This window comes from Perissodus microlepis, chromosome 7, assembly GCF_051167445.1.
Source record: "Perissodus microlepis isolate ML-2025 ecotype Zambia chromosome 7, ASM5116744v1, whole genome shotgun sequence".
In the NCBI taxonomy this organism is placed as follows: Eukaryota; Metazoa; Chordata; class Actinopteri; order Cichliformes; family Cichlidae; genus Perissodus; species Perissodus microlepis.
Window position 1 is genome coordinate 24,763,612 of NC_140467.1, and position 21,450 is coordinate 24,785,061.

Genomic DNA, 21,450 nt, shown 5'->3' on the forward strand with positions numbered 1-21,450 from the left:
GATACCAGTCATATATGTTCTAGAATCGATTCTCACATTAAAATATCGATATTTTAGTAATTTAGGGTAAATTTGTAGTTTATCATTAACAGGAACACAGTGGAAAGAAACTATATCATTCGGATTGTCTACGTTGGAAGGAACTACTTTCTCTTCCGCCTTCCATAGTCATGTGCAAAATACGGCTGTATAAATGTGTCGCAGCCCCTTGGCGTGCGCACTCACAACAATGGCTGAGCATAAATGGAGTCATGTGTGGACGTATTTTACCTCCACAAACATATTTAGTTAATATGTGCACTGAAGGACATATCCTGGTCAAAAAACAACTCAAAGATTCCTAACAGTGTTACTGGAGTCCAAGGCAATGCCACCTAGAGTAAGCATCTGGTTAGATACTGTATTTCTAAAATTTTTAGAGCTGAGTACAATAACTTCAATAACGACATTCCTGCAATTTAACTAACTGGGATGTGTTATCTGGCTTCATGGATAGATAAAACTGGGTATTATCTGCATAACAATGAAAATGTATGCTATACCTTCAGATGATACTGTCTCAGTGAAGCTTGAATAATGTAAGCAGAACTGGTCCCAGCACAGGACCTTGTGGACCTTACATGAACACGCAGAAGTCTAATAGAGAGACATGATTCAAATCACTGCAGAGCAGTACCTTTGATACCTACAGCATCTCTCTAACAAAATATTGTAGTCGACAGTGTCAAGCGTGCTGTCAGATCATTTGTAAACTGTACTGCTGTTTATATACTGTAGTGAATATCATGATGATCAGTATGTCCAGTTCTGGATGTATGTATTCATGTAGTTCAGTGGATTAGACATGTTTTGAATAAGCACTGACTTATATATAAGGTCCTCTAGTTCACAATTGCATGGCACAGCACAGCAAAGTAAGCCATAACTTTTAAGGAAATGTCTGTAGAGCTCTAAAAATAATTTTAGCGAAGCACAGATCTGGGGAAGGATGCAGAAAAATGTCTGCAGCTTTGACAGTTCCATGAGCACAGTGGCCTCCATCAACCATAAATGCAAGAAGTTGGGAGCCACTAGGATTTTTCCTAGATCTGGCTATCCAAACAATCCGAGCCATCAGAGTAGAAGAGCCTTAGTCAGGGAGGTGACCAAAAACCGAATCGTCACTTTGACAGTGATCCAGCATTGCTCTATAAAAATGGTTGTCCTGCAGCACTCTGCCAATCAGGCCATGATAGTGTGGCCAGACAGAAGCCATAAGACACATAACAGCCTGGCCAAAAGGCAGCTGAAAGGTTCTCAGTTCATGAGAAACAAAATTATCTGGTCTGATGAAACAAGAATTGAAATCTTTGGCCTGAATGGCATGCATTATGTCTGCACCAGACATCAATTGTCACCTGGCCAATACCGTCCCTACAGTGAAGCATCATGCTGTGGGTATGTCTTTTTTCACCAACCAGAACTGGGAGATTTGTCAGGGTCAAGGGAAATGCATGCAGGAATGTACAGAGACATCCTTGATGATAACCTGCTCCTGAGAGCTCAGACTGGGGCATAGGTTCATCTTTCAACAGGAAAATGACCCTAAACACACAACCGTAACAAAGGAGTGGCTTTGGGACCATTCTGTGAATGTCTTTGAGTGACCCAGCCAGATCCCAGACTTGAACCCAATTGAAAATCTCTGGAGAGATCTGAAAATGGCTGTGCACTAGTGTTTCCCTTCCAACCTGATGGAGGAGGAGAGGTTTTACAAAACACAAACACACACATATGTGTGTGTGTGTGTGTGTGTGTGTGTGTGTGTGTGTGTGTGTGTGTGTGTGTGTGTGTGTGTGTGTGTGTGTGCAGAAATGTCAAGCAAACTTTTTTCTCTTTCCAATTTAGGGGTATTGTGTGTAGAATTTTGAGGTGAAAAAGGAATTTAATCCATTTTGGAATAGGACTGTAATATGACAAAATGTGCAATAAGTGAAGCACTGTGCATACTTGTCCTTTTCTCTCATCTAAATTGATTTATTTTGTTTTTCACACAGTGCTTTGTGAAAAAGCACTTGGAAAATTTTGTCAAAAACTATCAATTCCATTTGGGGATTGTTTTGTCTTCATGTATATATTCTCTTGTTTACATACTTGTATACCTTTTTGTTATTTCTTTCTGAAGTTTTGTATTTCATCTTCATAATGTTTGTCTATCAGGTTTCTTTGCTTTTCTATGGAACAGTCATCTTACTAACTTCTGTTTCCATCATATGAACAAAATCCTGGTCTTTAATAGTAGAGACTGATAATCCTGTGCATCCTATCAATTTTTACAGTAGCTTCCTCTTTTTCCTGTTACTACTTAGAATCACTTAGAAGAGCTGCTGTCATTTGAGGTTTTCTTAACTGTGACGTGAATAACAGATATAAAAATGAAGTTCTGTTTTTTTTTTTTTGTAAAAACTGCGTTACAGTTTTTCATATCTCATGTAAAGTTAATGCTACTTCTCAAATCGGTTATGTTTACTTTAGATGACCACTAGTGCCTTTTCCTTCATAGCTTGGCAAAAGTGCATCAGTAGCTCATAACATTATGTTAGCCTCAACACACTTACCTTTTAAGGTGAATTGTCTGCAAATGTCGCCCCTGCTTTGCTGTGTATTTACTGGTGACAGTTGGTCACATGGTAGGGAATCTTGTATTCTTTGAGCTCAAGCATAAAATGTGTCTATATGTCTGCTGCTCTCTTTTTCCAAGGCTTTAAAAATGCTTTCATAATTAGAGTTTCATGAGTGATGGTGCATTGGAGCTGGTTGTACAGTCTTCAAAAATTTCCATGAAACCTCTTTTTTGTGCAAGGAAATTAGTGATGAATTCTCAGCTGATTATTATGAATATTTTTGTCTGGTTTTTCATTTGCTGAAGAACATGCATTACATTGTGCAATGCATTACTTAAAAAGAGTACTTAATTACTCATTGGAGAAAGTAACTCATTCCACTACTTGTCACATTACTTTTGTGTTATTCCGTAGTATCGCTTGAACTGCATTGTCACATAAATATTATTAATAAATCTGGGGCTAGTTGAAACGCAGCCAAAAGAGACATGAATGAATGAAACATGAATCAATTTTGTTGGAATTCCACGTGAAAGACCAATACAAAGTGGTGTACATGTGAGAAGTGGAACGAAAATCATACATGATTCCAAACATTTTTCACATATAAATAACTGAAAAGTGGGGTGTGCGTAATTATTCAGCCCCCTTTGGTCTGAGTGCAGTCAGTTGCCCATAGACATTGCCTGATGAGTGCTAATGACTAAACAGAGTGCACCCGTGTGTAATCTAATGTCAGTACAAATACAGCTGCTCTGTGACGGCCTCAGAGGTTGTCTAAGAGAATATTGGGAGCAACAACACCATGAAGTCCAAAGAACACACCAGACAGGTCAGGGATAAAGTTATTGAGAAATTTAAAGCAGGCTTAGGCTACAAAAAGATTTCCCAAGCCTTGAACATCCCACGGAGCACTGTTCAAGCGATCATTCAGAAATGGAAGGAGTATGGCACAACTGTAAACCTACCAAGACAAGGCCGTCCACCTAAACTCACAGGCCGAACAAGGAGAGCGCTGATCAGAAATGCAGCCAAGAGGCCCATGGTGACTCTGGACGAGCTGCAGAGATCTACATTTCAGGTGGGGGAATCTGTCCATAGGACAACTATTAGTCGTGCACTGCACAAAGTTGGCCTTTATGGAAGAGTGGCAAGAAGAAAGCCATTGTTAACAGAAAACCATAAGAAGTCCCATTTGCAGTTTGCCACAAGTCATGTGGGGGACACAGCAAACATGTGGAAGAAGGTGCTCTGGTCAGATGAGACCAAAATGGAACTTTGTGTGGCGGAAAACTAACACTGCACATCACTCTGAACACACCATCCCCACTGTCAAATATGGTGGTGGCAGCATCATGCTCTGAGGGTGCTTCTCTTCAGCAGGGACAGGGAAGCTGGTCAGAGTTGATGGGAAGATGGATGGAGCCAAATACAGAGCAATCTTGGAAGAAAACCTCTTGGAGTCTGCAAAAGACTTGAGACTGGGGCGGAGGTTCACCTTCCAGCAGGACAACGACCCTAAACATGAAGCCAGGGCAACAATGGAATGGTTTAAAACAAAACATATCCATGTGTTAGAATGGCCCAGTCAAAGTCCAGATCTAAATCCAGTCGAGAATCTGTGGCAAGATCTCAAACTGCTGTTCACGAACGCTGTCCATCTAATCTGACTGAGCTGGAGCTGTTTTGCAAAGAAGAATGGGCAAAGATTTCAGTCTCTAGATATGCAAAGCTGGTAGAGACATACCCTAAAAGACTGGCAGCTGTAATTGCAGCAAAAGGTGGTTCTACAAAGTATTTACTCAGGGGGTTGAATAATTACGCACACCCCACTTTTCAGTTATTTATTTGTAAAAAACGTTTGGAATCATGTATGATTTTCGTTCCACTTCTCACGTGTACAACACTTTGTATTGGTCTTTCACGTGGAATTCCAATACAATTGATTCATGTTTGTGGCTGTAATGTGACAAAATGTGGAAAAGTTCAAGGGGGCCGAATACTTTTGCAAGCCACTGTAAAAGCAATCACCACAGTGATTCCACTATAGAATCATGTACAGATGCAATTAGAGTTCTTCAAGCCTGCATGCTCATCACTGCCTTTGTTACCTGCTGAAGATCAGGATGTGGCTGCTGGGCTGGGGTCAAAACTAAGCTTTAACATCACTTTGGTTTCTTCTTTAGCTCTGTGTTAGCATGTTTTCTGAGCAGATGTTGTGTTAGAAATATAACCTAGCTGGTTCTGTCCTGGATGCAGTTTGCACTTTAGCATCGCACTCTTGTTCTTTCCTGCTGTAGAGGTAAAAGTAATGTCCATATATCCACTTCAAGTTGTAGAAGGCTCCGTTTACTTTCCTCCCTCCTGCACAAATTAACTGATTGTAGTGCTAGTGCCCATTAGGAAAGAGGCATGTTTGATGGGTTTTGGGAGTTTGTTTGTTTTTTTCATCCATAACATGCTGCATTATAATACATTAGTGAAAATTGTATACTGATTACAGTAATGTATTACTTTGGAATGTGTTATGACCAACAACAGTTAAGAGGCTTGTTTTCGGGTTTTTGTTTGTTTGTTTTCTTTTTGCTGTGAGGTCAGTGGGGGCAGAGTAAAATATTATTAAAAATATAATTAAAAAAAATGTGACTGTCCAGTGAGAGATAAAATAAGGATTTCCAGTGGAAGTATGATCTAGTATAGGAATGTTACCAAGGATTGCTAAGTAGACATTTATTAAACATACGGTATATTTGAAATTTGCCAACAATATTAGGCATTGATACTAAATCTGAATTGTAAGTCATAATTTGTAAAGATAATACTATACTAAAAATTTGCTGTAATTTATAAGTAATCCTGTTATTATATATGAGTAACCTTTACCTACTGTCAGGGTACTATCATTGTATCAAAAACTATAAAATAATCATTAATTAACCACTGTAGTTGTAAAATTGTAGCTTCAACAGCATTCCGAACGAAACTGGGGACACTGAGTCCAAATGGACCATGTTCAGCATCTCCATTGCCGAAGCCGCCGCACTGAGCTGCGGCCGCAAGGTGGTTGGTGCCTGTTGTGGTGGTAACTCCCGAACCAAATGTAGACACCAGAGGTGAGGGGAGCCACCAAACTGAAGAAGGAGTCCTAGTAGGGCTGTCTTGGTTGACACGCTTCTACAATGTTGCATAGAGATCAGGGGCAGTACCCCTGGATTGGCCGACCGGGGTGGTGGTTCCCATCTTTATGAAAGGGGTCGATGAGGTCCACCCCTTGTCAAATTTTAATCTATTTTGTCTACATTTTATTGAAAACAATTTAAATAAAACATTAAACTGTTTCTTCAATTTTAAGCTGCACTTCCAATGTTTTTGTAATGTAATTTTGACTATAGTAGCAAAAGCTTGACAGCTGAGAGAGTAAATTCAGTCTTCACCTCCAGTTTTTAAAATGACACTGCGCAATGCACATATACTTTTATTACACCTCTAAAAGCCAACAACAACAAATTCAGATCATGTCAGTAACTGATCATATGTCAAAACTGTCGAATAGAAGATTTTGATGACAATAACTTCTGAAATGTAATAACGTTGAATTGCAGTTCTGTTCATCTGTATTTATGCATTTAAATGAACTGCTTAATGGTTCCTGGAAGTTCTGTCAATTTGTGACAATTAACCAAACATTTTAAACCCCCATTCATGGGCCTGTCTTAATCCCTCTCTGCAGACTCTGTTGTTCTTGTGCACAGTACCATGCATTAGCTTATTCCTTCTGTAGTTATAACTTAAACACTATCTTGGAATCATGTGGAAAGCTCTTCCTCTTAGGCTCTTCCACCTTGAAGCCACAGATATGAGAGCTGTGTTCCAAACTGCCCCAATGTATAAGCCTTCAATTTTTGTCAACCAGCTTAAACCCAAGTAAGCATGCAGCTCTTGTTAGTGCCCTATTTTTTTATTTTGTGAAAACACTAGTTTATATTAGCCAGATCCCCACCTGTTAAGTTCTATAGTACATAAAAAAATGCAATATCTATTTTTATTGCACTAAATGCTGTGTAAGGTATCTTTATGGTCCTTGAAATTAGACACAAAAATCATAAGAAAACAAAATGACCTCACAAATCAAGCATTGCCAATGTGTCCCCGGAGAAACAGTTGTGACATGATGGTAATGAAGATGGTGATGATGAAAATGGAAACATCAGCTGAGGAATGCTCAAGGAAATAAAAAAAACTTACTTGTGCACAGCAGAGCAGAAAAGGCATTAATGGCTGCCCTAGGAAAAAAACAGAAGTGACGTCTGACTCATTTGAATCAACACCAAATTAAAATAAAAAACGAATTGCATCTGTAATTGTCAAAGTAAATCTTTATGTATGAGTGAGCATGAAATTATTTGACTTCTAAAATTAGAAACATCATGACTCAGGGTGACGCTGAAAAATTGATTCATCTTCATTATTACTTCCAGTCTGGACTACTGTAGTTCATTTTTGTCAGGATGTCCTAAAACTCCCTGAAAAGCCTTCAGTTGATCGAAAATGCTGCAGTGAGAGTACTGACAAGGACTGGAAAGTGAGTATTTATCTCCTGTATTGGCTTGTCTTAGCTACCTGTTAATTCCAGAACTGAATTTAATATCTTTCTTCTTACATACAAGGTCTTGAATTGTCTTGTCTTAAAGACTTCAGAGTACCATATTGTCCCAATAGAGCACTTTGTTCTCAAACTGCTGGCTTACTGAGCCTGTGGAACCAAGTAGAGTTTGGATCTGGGAAAAAGACACTTTCTATTCTTTAAGATTAACCCGAAAACTTTTCTTTTTGATAAAGCATATAGTTAGGGCTGGATTAGTTGACCCTGAATACTGCCTTAGATATACTGGTAACTAAGATAGTAACTATAACTGTGCTAATAACACAGATGTGGTTGTTTTAATATACGCATTGAAGGACATTCTAGTCAAAAATGGCTCCAAGTGTTACTGGAGGTCAAGGTAATGCCATCTAGAGTAAGAATCGTGTTTGTAAAATGGTACAAGAAAGTCAATTTAATCTGAATTTAGAAACAAGGCATTAGAGTCCATCCAGTTAAGACATTCGTGCAGTTTACTAATCGGTGTATGTCATCTGGCTTCATGGATCGATAAAGCTAGGTATCATCTGCATAGCAATGAGAATGCACTGTTTTATGTTTTGGCTTCTACCAATACTGCCTGATGTATTATGCATGTATAATTTAAACAGAATTGGTCCAAAAACAGAACCCTGTGGTACTCTATAACAGTGCTTAGTGTTTGACTCTCCATTTACACGAACAAATTAGAGTTAATTATATTAGAGAGCTATGATTCAAACCACTGCAGGGCAGTAACTTTAATGGCTAACACATTTTGTACTCACTGTGTTAACATTTTGTGGTCTGTGGTGTCAAATGCTACACTGAGGTCAAGTAAGTAAGTAAAATGTATTTTTACAACACTTTTTATAGGTAAAAATCACAATATACTTTACAATAAAACCAGAAATAAAATATATCATAAGAATGAACAAAAAACCACCATAAAACAACAATTTACCTAAAGGTTGTCAGTATGTCTTCAGCTGTTTTTTAAAATGAATCAGTGGAGTTTATACAGAGTAAAGGCAGTGGAAGAAAAATCCACAACCTTGCCCAAAAAGTCATATCCCCATGAATCTTTAAACAGAGTACGTGGGTCCAGCAGGAATCTCCAACCCAGTATTACAGGAAAACATGTAATAGACAGGCCGGTCCACCATGTCCATTTCATGCTTTGCTGCTTTAAAACAGGAAATGGACACGCATGCAGAAGTTGTATTACTGCATGCAGATGTTGCATTACAAGCAGGGGGGAGATAATATCTTTAAAGCCTAAAAACACTTGTACTGTACCTGGACTATAACAAAATCTCAGTTTCTCTGATCACCACCCTGCTTGTCACCCAGTGAGAGCTGGGACAGGCTATTGGTCGCACTGCAACCCTTAACTGCACAGGCGATTAAGAAAATGGATGGATCGATGGGGGGCAGTTAAATATTCTCATATATGGTTAAATGCAGCTTGTAGCTTAAAGAACTATGAGTGGTCAGTAGACAGTGACACAATTTTATAAGTTTGGTTCTTGATGCCGTCACATTGTATTTCAAATCAAACACTCAATATATGATTGAAGTTCAGACTTTAATTCAAAGGATTTAATAAAACCATTACTTGAACTATTTATCCAAATATAGCCTATCATAGTTGTCATTGGCTTTATTTATTATCGCAGTTCTCACCCAAAGGTTTCTCAAGGCAAAAAAAATAGGATATTCTTCCATGTCAGTAACCTCATCTCAGTCATGCTTTTCAGTATTGAAGACAGTACTGTAGTCAGAGAGATCCCCAAACAAGCTGCAACTGAAAGCATCTGCAGTTAAAGTCTAACCGAGCGTCCCAAGGGAGTCCATGAATTCTGAACTTCAGCCAATCATGTGCTGCAAAAATGTTCATCCAGAACAATTCAAGGGTCCAGCGCACCAGGCCCAGGGTAGTGTCTCGAGTGAATGTCTGGTGAGCATCTGGTGGCCGGGCCAAAAAAGCAACATGGGTCTATCCGCCTGTGGGCCCACCACCCGCAGGAGTCGACATAGGGCTTCAGTGTTAGTGGATCGAGAGGTCCTGGCACTCCGATCCCTAGCTTCCAAAACTGGTATTATAAACAGCTAGCTATAATTCATCAACTATTTCTATAAACCACTTGAATTAATGCTGAAAGTCTGCACTTAAATCACACCTTGATTGTTTAATTTAGAGTCCACTGCGGTACTGTAGAAAGCAAAATTACAAAAATTGTGTCAAAAACATTGTTGGATTCTGGATGAAAAATTGTTCAAAAACCTATGGCCCTGACTGTATCTATGGTAAAACTGATCAGTGGGAAATGCAGAAAGCCCTTAGGATACTTACTTAATAGCATGCAGATGCTTGGTTGTGTATTGAGGAATGAGGCGGTAGATGACATCCAGTCCATGGTTTTCTCCTATGAGGTTTGCTGTAGAAACTGTCAAGAGAACACAACTGACTTTAACTCTGTTACTAAGATTATCAACATATAAGTTTAAACACAGCAACAGGTAAAGCTTCTGGAATACTCTCCCCTTAACATTTAAGGTGGAGGCTTTACTTGTTAATGAAGAATTCAATAATAAAGTACTCAATGTGTAAGGTAGGGTTTAGGATAAGGGTAATGTTAGGATTAGAATTTAGAGAAATAGCAGCTATGATTATTTTTAGGGTAAGCCTCCAGGATATGAATTTAACTCCAAGCTGGTGACAAAAACAACTATATTGTGTACCTGATGAACAGAAGACTTGGATCACCCAGAGGCAGGCAGCAGTTCTCCTGGCATGCTGGTCATTGTGTTTCAGCAGATTCAGAGTCAGCAGCACTGCACCTGCCTCTTCTGCTTTCATACCAATACGACGGTCTACATATATATATACATTGCAATGAATACACATGGTGACAGTAAGTATTGTGAAAGTAAGTGATGAAAATTTTAAGAATGCAAGAAGTCAAAAAATCCAAAAATAACAGCAACCCCAATGAAAAAGTACTTAAAATAGTAGCATTCAAATATTAAAGTTATATGAATTTTTTCCATCTTTGGAATATTACCATGAGTGTAATTGTGATTATTACTAGCAGTGATGTAGTAGCAATAATAGCTCTACATAGTTACACCAAGCAGTGATCGCTTGACATGGTGTAACAGTAGCAGATGGCTAAACATGTCTGCATTTCTAAATGACATATTAAGGACTAGTAATGACATGTAAATGATGAATTAAGCACTTGCTAATAATACCTAAGTGCTACCTAAATGTATTAGCAGTTTGCTTTGTATTTTCATTATAGACCTTTTGCTTTTTTTTTTAAATATTGCAACATAGAATTAGAATAGAATAGAATTCAACTTTATTGTCATTGCACATGTCACAGTACAAGGCAACGAAATGCAGTTTGCATCCATCCAGAAGTGCTTTAGCCATGATATAGATATATTACAAAATACATAGTAGCAATAATATAGGTATATAGATATATTACAGAAATGGGTCTGTTATAGGTATGAAGGTACAAAAATGGGTCTATTATGGGTATATTACAATGTACACGGTATGAAGGTATGTTATGAATATGCGTTCATACCATGTACATTGTAACATACCCATAATAGACCCTCAGTATGATTTAAATTGTTGGTCAGACAAATAAGCACAGATATATCTCTGTGAGAAGCTTTCATTATTACTGTACCACAAACATGGCTGTCAGTGAATCAGGAACCACTGTGCTATTTTTGTTGATCATCTCACCTTTCCTAAACAAACTTTAAGAGTTAGAAAGAGTTATCACAATACATGTTGTTTTGTTCATTCCCACCTTTGTGTCCAACTTTAGCTAGCAGGTGCAGGAGTGGTATGAGTATAGTGTAGTTGGGACTGAAAGTGTGGCCATATTTAACCAGTGCAGTCAGCAGAGCCTCACTACCACCTTTCTTGATCATATAGTGGATGCGCCGATCTGTACCTGAACAGAGAGCAGAGGTTAGTGCTTGGCTGAGGGAGAAATTACACAGAAACAAAGCTGAAACTTGGTGTTGGGAACAATGTCATATATCACTGTGGCAGTCCTACTTATAGATGGTTACACCAGCGAGTGCTGTATGTCTCTGTGTTCTCAACTTCAGTTTCCATCTCTCCTCTTTCCAGCATATTAGTAAATTGTAAAGGGACTGAAATATAAATAGTGCCTTTTTTTACTATTTTGAAAAAATATAAAGGATGCTACAAGCCACATTCAAATGGGCATTCATCAAGTACTTCTATTTATTGCAAAGGACATTACTGCTCCAAATGAAGACTTAAACCTTAGTCATCCTCAGAATACGAGGGGGGTGACAGCCACAGATATCTTCCAAGTGCCCTCACCTTCTAATTCTGAAAAATATTACTTATCTGATAATAAAATCTCTTTTTTTTCTCTTCTTTTATTTATTTACCTTTTTTGTGATTCCCCTATTTTATTTGTTTTTCTATCTATGTACTCAGCTGTAACCAGTTTCCACATTTGATCCTATTATATGTCTATATATAGACACATCATTGCCTTTGTTACCTGCAGAAGTTCAGCCTCTGGCTGCTGGGCTGGGGTCTGAATACACTCAGCTTTGACATCACTTGTTGTTGATTAGCTTCTTAGCAATCTGTCTAAGAGCCACAGTTCTGTTAGCAGTATACTGCAGTTGTTTCTGTCTTGGATGTTGTTTGGATTTCACCATTGCACTTATGTCCTTTCATGCAATACAAATAACATTAATGTCCCTATTGCCACTTCTCAAAAGCTATAAACCACTCTATATTTTTTGTCCTCCCAGCATACATGTGTATGCTGTTTTCTGCTTCCTGGTGCATATATCTGAAAAAACAAGTAACGCAAGTAACAACATAATATTAACTTTAATGTATTTACAGAATTTAGTACAGTAACGCATTACATAACTGCATTACTAAAAATAGGATTACTGTCATCCATTCATTTGGCACATGCTACACCCAGCCCTAGATGCCAGCTGAAGTCAAATGAGCTCTGTTTTCTTCCACCTCCCAATTAAAGTGTGTGATCCTAGCTACAGTGGCCGCTGTATGACAAACAACTGTGGCTGATATTTATCTGTATAGACTGTCACTCTGAGTGTGGGTTGCGGCTCCACTATTTACCTCAGCTGTCAATATGTTGGTTGTTTGTGTTTTTTTACTCATCTAAAACTTTGTGAATCTGCGTTTTGGGTCCGTTTTGTCAATCCACACAGTCTGCTTCTGCCACACTGTGACATAAAGGTGCAGACACATATTAAAATTTGCCTCTCCAGCACAAATGCCTACGAGTTCTCCTCTCCTTTCCCCCTTGGTATACTATATTTGTAGCTGGTCTCTAGCCTCGTACATAAATGGCAATTAGTTGGAACAGTGACGTTCATCCCGGCTATTTTATTCAGGATGATGAGGCAGCACGATGACTTCAAACCATTACCCGCTCCTGTGTATTTTCAACTCTTTACTCCTTGAAAGGCTAGTAGGAATAATGCTTGAAGAACTTTTCTGAATTGAGGGGTTTCTGTCATATTTCAGACCTGCTTATAGGTTTCTGACTATGCAGCTACCCTTGGAAAAACCTGGAAACTTTATTAATGATCATCAAGTCATGTTTTTATTGATATATATAATGAGGAGTCAAAACTCATCTTAAAGGTACAGGGGAGGTCGTCAAATGTCATCTTTATGGAGGAAAAAAGTGAACGGATGAATTCTAAGTTCAAAAGATTGCATCTGCTTGTTGGAAGACGTAATTACACATGAATTTAAGTACAGTTATGAGTTCTTAGTAACTTAGTTGATTTTTTAGTATATTTAATTAAAAAAACAGACTGTGCCTTTAAAGGCTTTGTGTGTTTATTGGCATTTTACATAGCACAACAACTTTTTATGTAAGGATGGAAACCGAATGGTGAGAAGATGATCTTACCAGCTGACAGAAGTTCATCCAAGACACTGAGGATATTTAAGGTGCTCTCCACATCCCCTACATTCTGCAGAGACAACACACACACACACACACACACACACACACACACACACACACACACACACACACAGAGAATATAAGACATTTAAACCCACAAAATAAAAGAATAAAAAAGTTAGAATGCATCTAACCTACTTTTTTTTTTTATTTAACCAGGAAGATCCTGTTGAGATTAAAAACCTCTTTTTGAACGGAGACCTGGCTAAGATAGGCAGCAGCAAATGTCTCACAGTTAAAAAAAATTACTCAATTAAACACAGGCAGCAACAACAGACATTCAAAAATAAATGAAAAATTAATTAATTAATTAAATAAAGATAAAATTAAATAAAAATTCAAAAATTCAGTTAAAATGACAGACAATCTTATTGAAACAGTTGCATGTTATGGAATTGGTCACAAGGATTCTTAGTTTAGATTCAAAAGCACTTAATGAAATGAATTCAGTCATTTGGGGTGGGTGTAGCTCAGGTGGCAGAGCAGGTCAGCCACTAATCAGAAGGTCGGTGGTTCGATCCCAGGCTGCCTCCTGGCTGCATGCCAAATATCCTTGGGCAAGATACGAACCCCATGTTTGCCTACTAGTGGTGGTCAGAGGGCCCGGTGGCGCCTGTGTCCGGCAGCCTCGCCTCTGTCAGTGCGCCCCAGGGCAGCTGTGGCTACAATGTAGCTTGCTATCGCCTGTGTGTGAATGGGTGAATGACTGAATGTAGTGTAAAGTGCTTTGGGGTCCTATGGACTAGAAAAGCGCTATACAAATGCAGGCCATTTACCATTTTCCAGTCATTCTGCAGCTCATTATAAGCAAAGGGTGCTAAATGGACAAAAGCTCTTTTGCCAAGTTCAGTTCGGGCAAATGGAACAGAAAGCAACAAGTAACCTTGCGGACGAAGAGAATAACGATCAGCATGTTTCACTGCAAGCAGGGAACACGTATAGAAAGGCAGCAATCCGAGTATTGCCTTATATATAAAACTGTATAAATGAGAGTTCCTCCGACTGGCCAAAGCAGCCCCTCCCACCTGAGAGTATAACTGTGGTGTGTCTGAAATTTACAGTTAGTGATGAACCTCAGAGAAGCATGATACACAGTATCTAAATCAGAATGTGGAATCCATATACAATCCAAACAACCCAGCTGCTACTAATGGTTGTGGTTTTTGCACTTTTTTAGTGACTGTCACTACATATTGTTATTCTTGTTTTTGTTGAATGATTTTATCACTCAACAAAGCTGATTTTTCTTGCTTATGTTTATGTGAAAGTGGAATGATTGCAATTTGTTTTGCAAGTTCTCATGTTTTGTGAATCTCTTATAATTGTCTTCATGTCATCAGCTGTCAGGACTGAGGCCTGCAATCCCAAAGTTGAGCACAGTCAGCTGATTATGACCAGATGGAACACGGTGAGTGTAGTAGATGTGTTTCATGGAAATTCTGCATCCTGCATTGACACGTCCTGGAACTCAGTGTGAGCATAGCTTGCTTCAGGACTTTATATGCAGACAGGGCAGAAAGTGGCACTGACCCTGACATGTTACTGTGAAGAAATGTTTCTATAGCCTGTTGAAATCCTGGCTGTGAAATGTCTTCATATTAATTACACTGGCAATATTTTTAGGCCTTTCCATTTTTTCCTACTTCCTGTTACATTCAGCTCCTTTCATGTAATGGAGCACAAACTGTTCCAGTGGATGACACCATATTAAAAAAAAACTTTTATACACACACTTCTCTTCCCCTTATCCTTATCAAGGTTGCAGGGGAGCTGGAGCCAATCATGGCGGACTCGTGGCCTTATATACATAAAATGTGTCCAATATTTCCAAACTAATGGACATTAGGATATTTTATAGTAGTTTATATACATGTTTCTTATGTCACATGTACTCCACATGTACATGCAGATGGATTTTCTCAGAGATTCTAATCCCACATTTTCAACACGATCCCACTGAGCAGAGGTCTGCTGGTTTTATCAACTACCCAATCTGGCTGATTAAATTCTGCCGTTTCAACAGAAATCTTTTAAGGTGGCCAAACATCTCCCTCGTTAAAATGTGCGTTGTATGAAGAAACCTTCTCCAATGTCCAAATGAGGCCTCTGATGAATATCTGATGCCAGATATAAATAACTTAATGTGTTGCATCCAGACAGGCTGTTTAGATGGCCAGCAATCTGCCTGTTCAAATAGAAACTATAGTCTTGTTTCCGCAACAGGATCTTTCCCTAGGGACTAGGAACCATTGGAACAACCTTAGCTCATGGTCAAATTTAAGGTAAAAATATTTTGAGGTCTTGTGGGAGGCCATCTCATGTTTAATCCTCCACATTACCCTGTAAAATTCATAATCTTGAGTCTGATCTTGCCTTGCTGCTTCTGCTCATCTATTTTCCTGCAAACTCGCTGATCTCATCTGGTATTCCAGTGGAACAGACTGGGCTATACAAGAAAGACTCGAGATTTTTCTTGTGTAGTAGTCGGTAAATACGTAAATTTGTGTTTCTTTACACGCCACTCGACTGGAATTTTCTCAAATTGCATTGGTCTTTAGTTCTAGAGATTCAGTGTGAAAAGTAATAAAATAGTACAGGCTTGTGTTGAGCAAAGATTGCTACACAAAGGTAATAACATCTTAAATAGGATAGACAGGTTATGTCAACTTAAATAGTTGAAGCAACTTGCCACTTTTCACTGCAACCACATGTTCCAGTCTGAAGTGGGTGACAGCCTGAAAGCTATTTTTTTTAAAAAGGCCATATGTTTGATGAGGGAGCTTTGTTTTTGCACTGTCTTTACTTTTTTGTAACTTAAACCCTGCATATAAAAATGGTGCTTGTGCTGCACTCAGCCTTTCTTTCTGGCTGCTGTTATAACCAAATTTCCCCTTGTGGGACAATTAAAGGATTATTCTATTCTATTCTAACCATGATGAGGCTTCTGACAGTGGCTTCTTGGCTCAGGTCTTATAGTCCAGACATATATGGAAACGTGTGACTTTTCAGTTAACACTGAGATACACAATTTTAAATGAGCTTTAATTTTTTTTTTCACCCTCTCAGTGAAAAAAGGGCACTCACAGCAAAGGTGACCCATTACACTGATGTAGAGAACTGAATGAGCCAGTATCTCAGACTGTCTACCCATGAAATATTTCTACCCTTCTGAAGTTTCACATGTTTAGAAGGGAGGAAATTCTGTGACAGTAATTAAATATGTCTGTTCCTGAGACTGTGATTCTCATCTGACAGTTTTTAGAAACTGCCCTGACACAAAATTGAATAATCATGTCTACAGGTTTGATTCCGCAAGAGCTGCTTTAACAGACAGTAACAAAAAATATAAATATTCCCAATAATCTGGGAACCTTTATGAGCTCATTTGCAAACAACTTGAAGTCCACAGTGCTATTATTATTATTCACAACTGGAAAACATTTAAGACAGCTGACAATTTTCCCAAAGGTGGACATCCCAGCAAATTTTCACCCAAAGGTCAGCGCATGCAATACTAAGAGAACCTGCAAAAAACTTTACAGGCCTCAATTAGCAATGATAAATGTTAACCCTGAACAAGGAGGTTAGGAAGGGTTAGGAAGGTAACATAGGTTTGCAAAGCTGAAACCTGAACAAACCACAAGACTTCTGAAACAATGGGCCTCATTTACTGATAAATGCATGAGAAATTTCTTACAAAAAAAAGAGTTTGCAATTAAAGTCATGTTAGATTTATGCCACAGTTTTTTTCTTACTGCTGTGCGTATATTAATAAATCACAGTCATTTTAAATCCTGCATACTGCCTATAATCCGCATAAAGCCACCCCTCCCCATTTGTCTATACAAAGAAACAGGTTCATCTGTGGGTGACGATGTAAGAGAGAAGTGTGCGTCTCTAAGGCAAAACAGGAGGAGAAAGTCTGAGACAACATTCTTAGTGTTTCCATGAGAGTGATGACTGTTTAAAATTAAGTAAATAACAAAGAAAGGCTTCACCTGATAAAAAAAAGGAGAGCTCGATGTCATTTCCCCTAAAAGAAAGAGAACAAGTAAGTGTCCTGTTAGCCTGAGATGAGAAACTTACTGCAATTTTTTAAAAGAAAGAAAGAAAGAAAGATAAGACCATTTAAGTTAAGATGAGTGAGATTAATTAAATATATTTAAATTAAAAGGATAAAGCCTACGTCTTTACTTTTATCATTTTGTTTTCCTTACATGCCTTGTATTTTTTTTGTGTAATTCTGTACATTTTGTGGCCTATGATGTTTTAGAAAACTGCTCACTTCGGTCAGCCCGGTTGTTGTTTTTAAAGGTGCTTTGTAAATTAAGTGCTATGGTACTGTTAATATTATTATTAGTAGTAGTAATAGTAGTATTCATTTTAAAGACTTGTCTTTACTTTCCCAGCACAGTTAGGTCTTCATTTGGTTGTAAATGTGGTGAAATGGACTTCTAAATTTATTTGTAAAGTAAAATCAAATTGAGGTATGAAGGCCAATGCCTTTGGACAAACCAAACTGGAGATGCATGGTGTTCATGGACAACACCACGTTTGGAGAAAACCAAATACGGTATATCACCACAAACACCTCATACCAGCTGTCAGCACGGTGGTGGAGGGGGGGATGATTTAAGCTTGATTTACAGCCACAGGACCCAAGAACGGAGCAGTCACCGAGTCTAACATGAACTCCTCTGTGTACCAAAATATTCTAGAGTCAAAGGAGAGGCCATCGGTCAGACAGCTAAACTTTGTCTGAAACTGGCTGAAATGCTGTGTTGAGACCAGTGTTGGTCAAGTTACTTGAAAAAAGTAATCAGTAACTAATTACCGATTACTTCCCCAAAAAAGTAATCCCGTTACTTTACTGATTACTTATTTTCAAAAGTAATTAATTACTTAGTTACTTAGTTACTTTTTAAAAACACGATTTACAACCTGAATAGGTGATAAAGCGATAGATCTTTCAGCCCAATTCTACTTTTTCTGCATAATCCATCATATAAAATGTAATCAAGTCTCTTTTTAAAACTTGTTTTGTTAGTTTTAATCTTTTAACTTTATGCATCAAGCAAAAATTTAATTATATGCAACATGAAGAAATTTGTTTAACATTTAAACTTATTTTCTGCACATTCCAGCACATAAAATATTTTATTTTTTTGTGTTTACACTCAGTCTTTCAAATAGATGCAAGTAAAACACAGCAGAAAATAAATAAAGTCAAAGACTAGCAGTCCTGTTGCTCTATTTTCACCTGTAAAGCAGGAGTGGCGTAGGCGGAGGTTTACCCTGGTGCAGGTGTGCCGCAGCGGTCAGTGGAAGAATCCGCGAGTTTCTCTGTGAGTTTCCCATCACGTCATAGCGCACTCGGAGCTTGCCTGGAAGTTTAGGGGTTTTTTTCGCTGTAAAAAGAAGTTTTCTTCCCACGCGCAATGGACACTAATGTTTTTGTCACTTTTTATGGAATCAAACTCAAAGTAAGGTCAGTACTTCCACGCTTTAAACGCTGCACGCTCTTCCCACTCGATATATTATCCATTGTTGATCTGCACACAGCTGTTGTCATGAACGTCGCACTCGCTTACGTCATTGTCATGAGACATTCTCGCAAAAAAATCACGGTTTTAGTAACGCAGTATCGCAGCGTTCCTACGGGAAAGTAACGGTGATCTAATTACCATTTTTGCAATAGTAACCCCTTACTTTACTCGTTACCTGAAAAAGTAATCAGATTACAGTAACACGGTACAAGTAACGCGTTACTGCCCATCTCTGGTTGAGACCTTTAGAGAGCTGCGTATAAATGACTGCTCGCAAGCCTGAATGAGCGAAGCAACACTGTAAAGAAGAATGGAACAAAATTCCTCCTCAGTGATCACAGAGACTGATAAAGTCCTACAGAAAATGATAGCTTCTGGTTAATGCTGCTGAAGGTTGTTCTACAACCTTTTGAATCATGGAGTGCGCTTCATTTTTCACGGTTGTTAAATAAATGATGTAATGATTGTCTGTCTTTGTGTTTAGCAGTAAAAAAAAAATAGATAAGAGCTGCATAAATATGCTCAATGCAAAGCCAATATATTTCTTTCCTCGTTTGTTTTGTGCTAATAGGGGGGTGCTAAAAGAAACTTTCTCTGTAGAGGAGATATCCTATATGACCACCTTTCGTGGCTTTTGAGGTTCCCTCAGAGGAACACTTAGTAAAGATCAGTCACTAAAAGCTGTACTTTGAATTGTATTATTAAGTCCGATTCAGCAACTCAGGGTTCATCTGCAGTTAGAATGGTTTCTGGCAGTCCATCCACACTCAGGAAATCTGTTTATTCTCAGATGCTGGGATTAGGTTTAGACTGGCTGAACTGTAAATTCAGGACTGTGGGTATGAAACACTATTTGAAAGAACTGAAAAAAGATGGATTAGCCCAAGCTCAGTAGTCAGAATGTGTTGTCATTAAAAATGTGAGGTTAGTTCGCCACTTTTTAAAGAATTATGTTGAGCCAGTAATGCCACCTGCTGTTTCAATCTCTCCACCCCTATACCCCCCAGTATCCAACTGTAGCACCCCAGGGATGTTTTGTATCATATGTACCATCACGGTCCCTTTCACCAATACCTTAACAAGCACGTAGATAGATAGATAGATAGATAAGTAGGTAGGTTTTCATCACTGCTCCATATGAGTGTGTTGCAGTTACATGTCTTTTATTTAAAGATCCTAGTGTAATGCTGATGCAGGACCCAAGTTTATGTCCAATATTATTGACATTTGTTTTTTATGTCATTCAACTTTTTAAGGATCCAGTGTCAACCACAAACCAAATAATGTGAACATGATACAGCATATGAATGTGGATCGAGTTTGATGTATATTTGATACATGTTTGATGCAGCAATTACCCAATGCAAGCCTGCAAAATATACCACATGCAAAGTACAAAAATCATATCTTGCTAATATTCCAAACACGGCAAAGCAAAACATATTTTAGTTTTTCTTTTATTTTTCTCCTTTTTTTTATATCCCTAACAGACTATTAGGGGCTCAGCATACATTAAAGCTAATATGGAAGTTAAGTAATTGTTTTGATTTGTTATTTCAGTGTTTTATACCAACACGTCACATACAGGAGCACATACCTGCAAAGTGGAAAGGAGGACCTCTAAGCCGCTGGAGGAGCTTAAGGTGGCCGTCATACTTGGTCGACTTCGTCCTGTTCCAGTCAACAGATGGACGAATCAAAAGAGTGAAGGAAAGGTGAACAAACTTTTACACAGACAAACGACAAAATGAAACGGGATCATCAGTGAGGACTTGGACAGTCTGAGAGCCGAAGTGTCTCCTCAGCAACATGCAAGCAGTACTTCAAACAAACACACACAGACACACTTATAGCATCAGTGTGCTTTTCTCTCTGCACTGGCTGTAACGATACTGTGTCTAAACACAGCGGAGTGACACTCACAGGGCCAGGGAGGGGGCACGCGTGCTGGTGTGTGTGTCATTGCTGGACATGTGTATTAGTAAAGTTGATGTCTTCCTGAGAGTGTGTGTCATTTCTGCTCAGTCTGTTTTACACGATCATAAAACACATGCAAAAAACAACAATAAACACATTCCTCCTACCATAAAATACAAGAAAAGTATTTTTATAGAAAAGTGATTATATGTGTGCGTTATTGTGTTTAAGTGCACACACGTGACTTTGCATGTGTAATCCTACCCCTCTAGGATAAAGAGCTCCAGAAAACATTTGTGCTGTGGTGCTGAGAAGACTGCCACTATAAAAAGGCTTTGACAAGACCAGCGGGGCAGCTGCAGGGCACAGACTATATTCAGTACCACCGTACTCTAACCCAGAAAAAACACTACAGTATATTCATTGCTGCTTATCTGACTCAGTCTTACTAACTCCCAGGATGAAAGTACTCATCTGTTGATCCATATAATAATTTATTCACCTTTAAATTTATTCTACTTACAAAAAAGTGATGCTAAACACACAATTAAATCAGAAAGGCAGCCAGTAAGGGAGACCCACAGATACAGAGCACTTTAAGCACAATTTGGTTTTTGACAGCTCTTCTGAAAAATAAAATTCTAGTAAAGACAATGTGGAAATTAATTTACAGCTTTTAAAGGATGGCGGGTTGTAACCATTGTAACATTCAAATAACCATTTGAATG

At 38.4% G+C, this 21,450-nt stretch overlaps 1 protein-coding gene across 1 annotated transcript in view; it reads right to left on the reverse strand.

Annotated features, from left to right (window-relative positions):
- The window catches only part of agbl1 (AGBL carboxypeptidase 1), a 56,899-nt gene extending 36,244 nt beyond the window's left edge, over positions 1-20,655 (reverse strand). Inside the window, exons 1-6 of the mRNA XM_084934323.1 lie at positions 20,403-20,655; positions 13,203-13,266; positions 11,061-11,207; positions 9,970-10,101; positions 9,581-9,674; positions 6,849-6,886 (exon numbers count right to left, since the gene is read on the reverse strand). Of these exons, the coding sequence (XP_084790449.1) occupies positions 6,849-6,886; positions 9,581-9,674; positions 9,970-10,101; positions 11,061-11,207; positions 13,203-13,266; positions 20,403-20,459 (532 nt within the window). The 5' untranslated portion in view covers positions 20,460-20,655. The remainder of the gene's footprint in view (positions 1-6,848; positions 6,887-9,580; positions 9,675-9,969; positions 10,102-11,060; positions 11,208-13,202; positions 13,267-20,402) is intronic.
- Between the last annotated feature and the right edge of the window lie 795 nt (positions 20,656-21,450).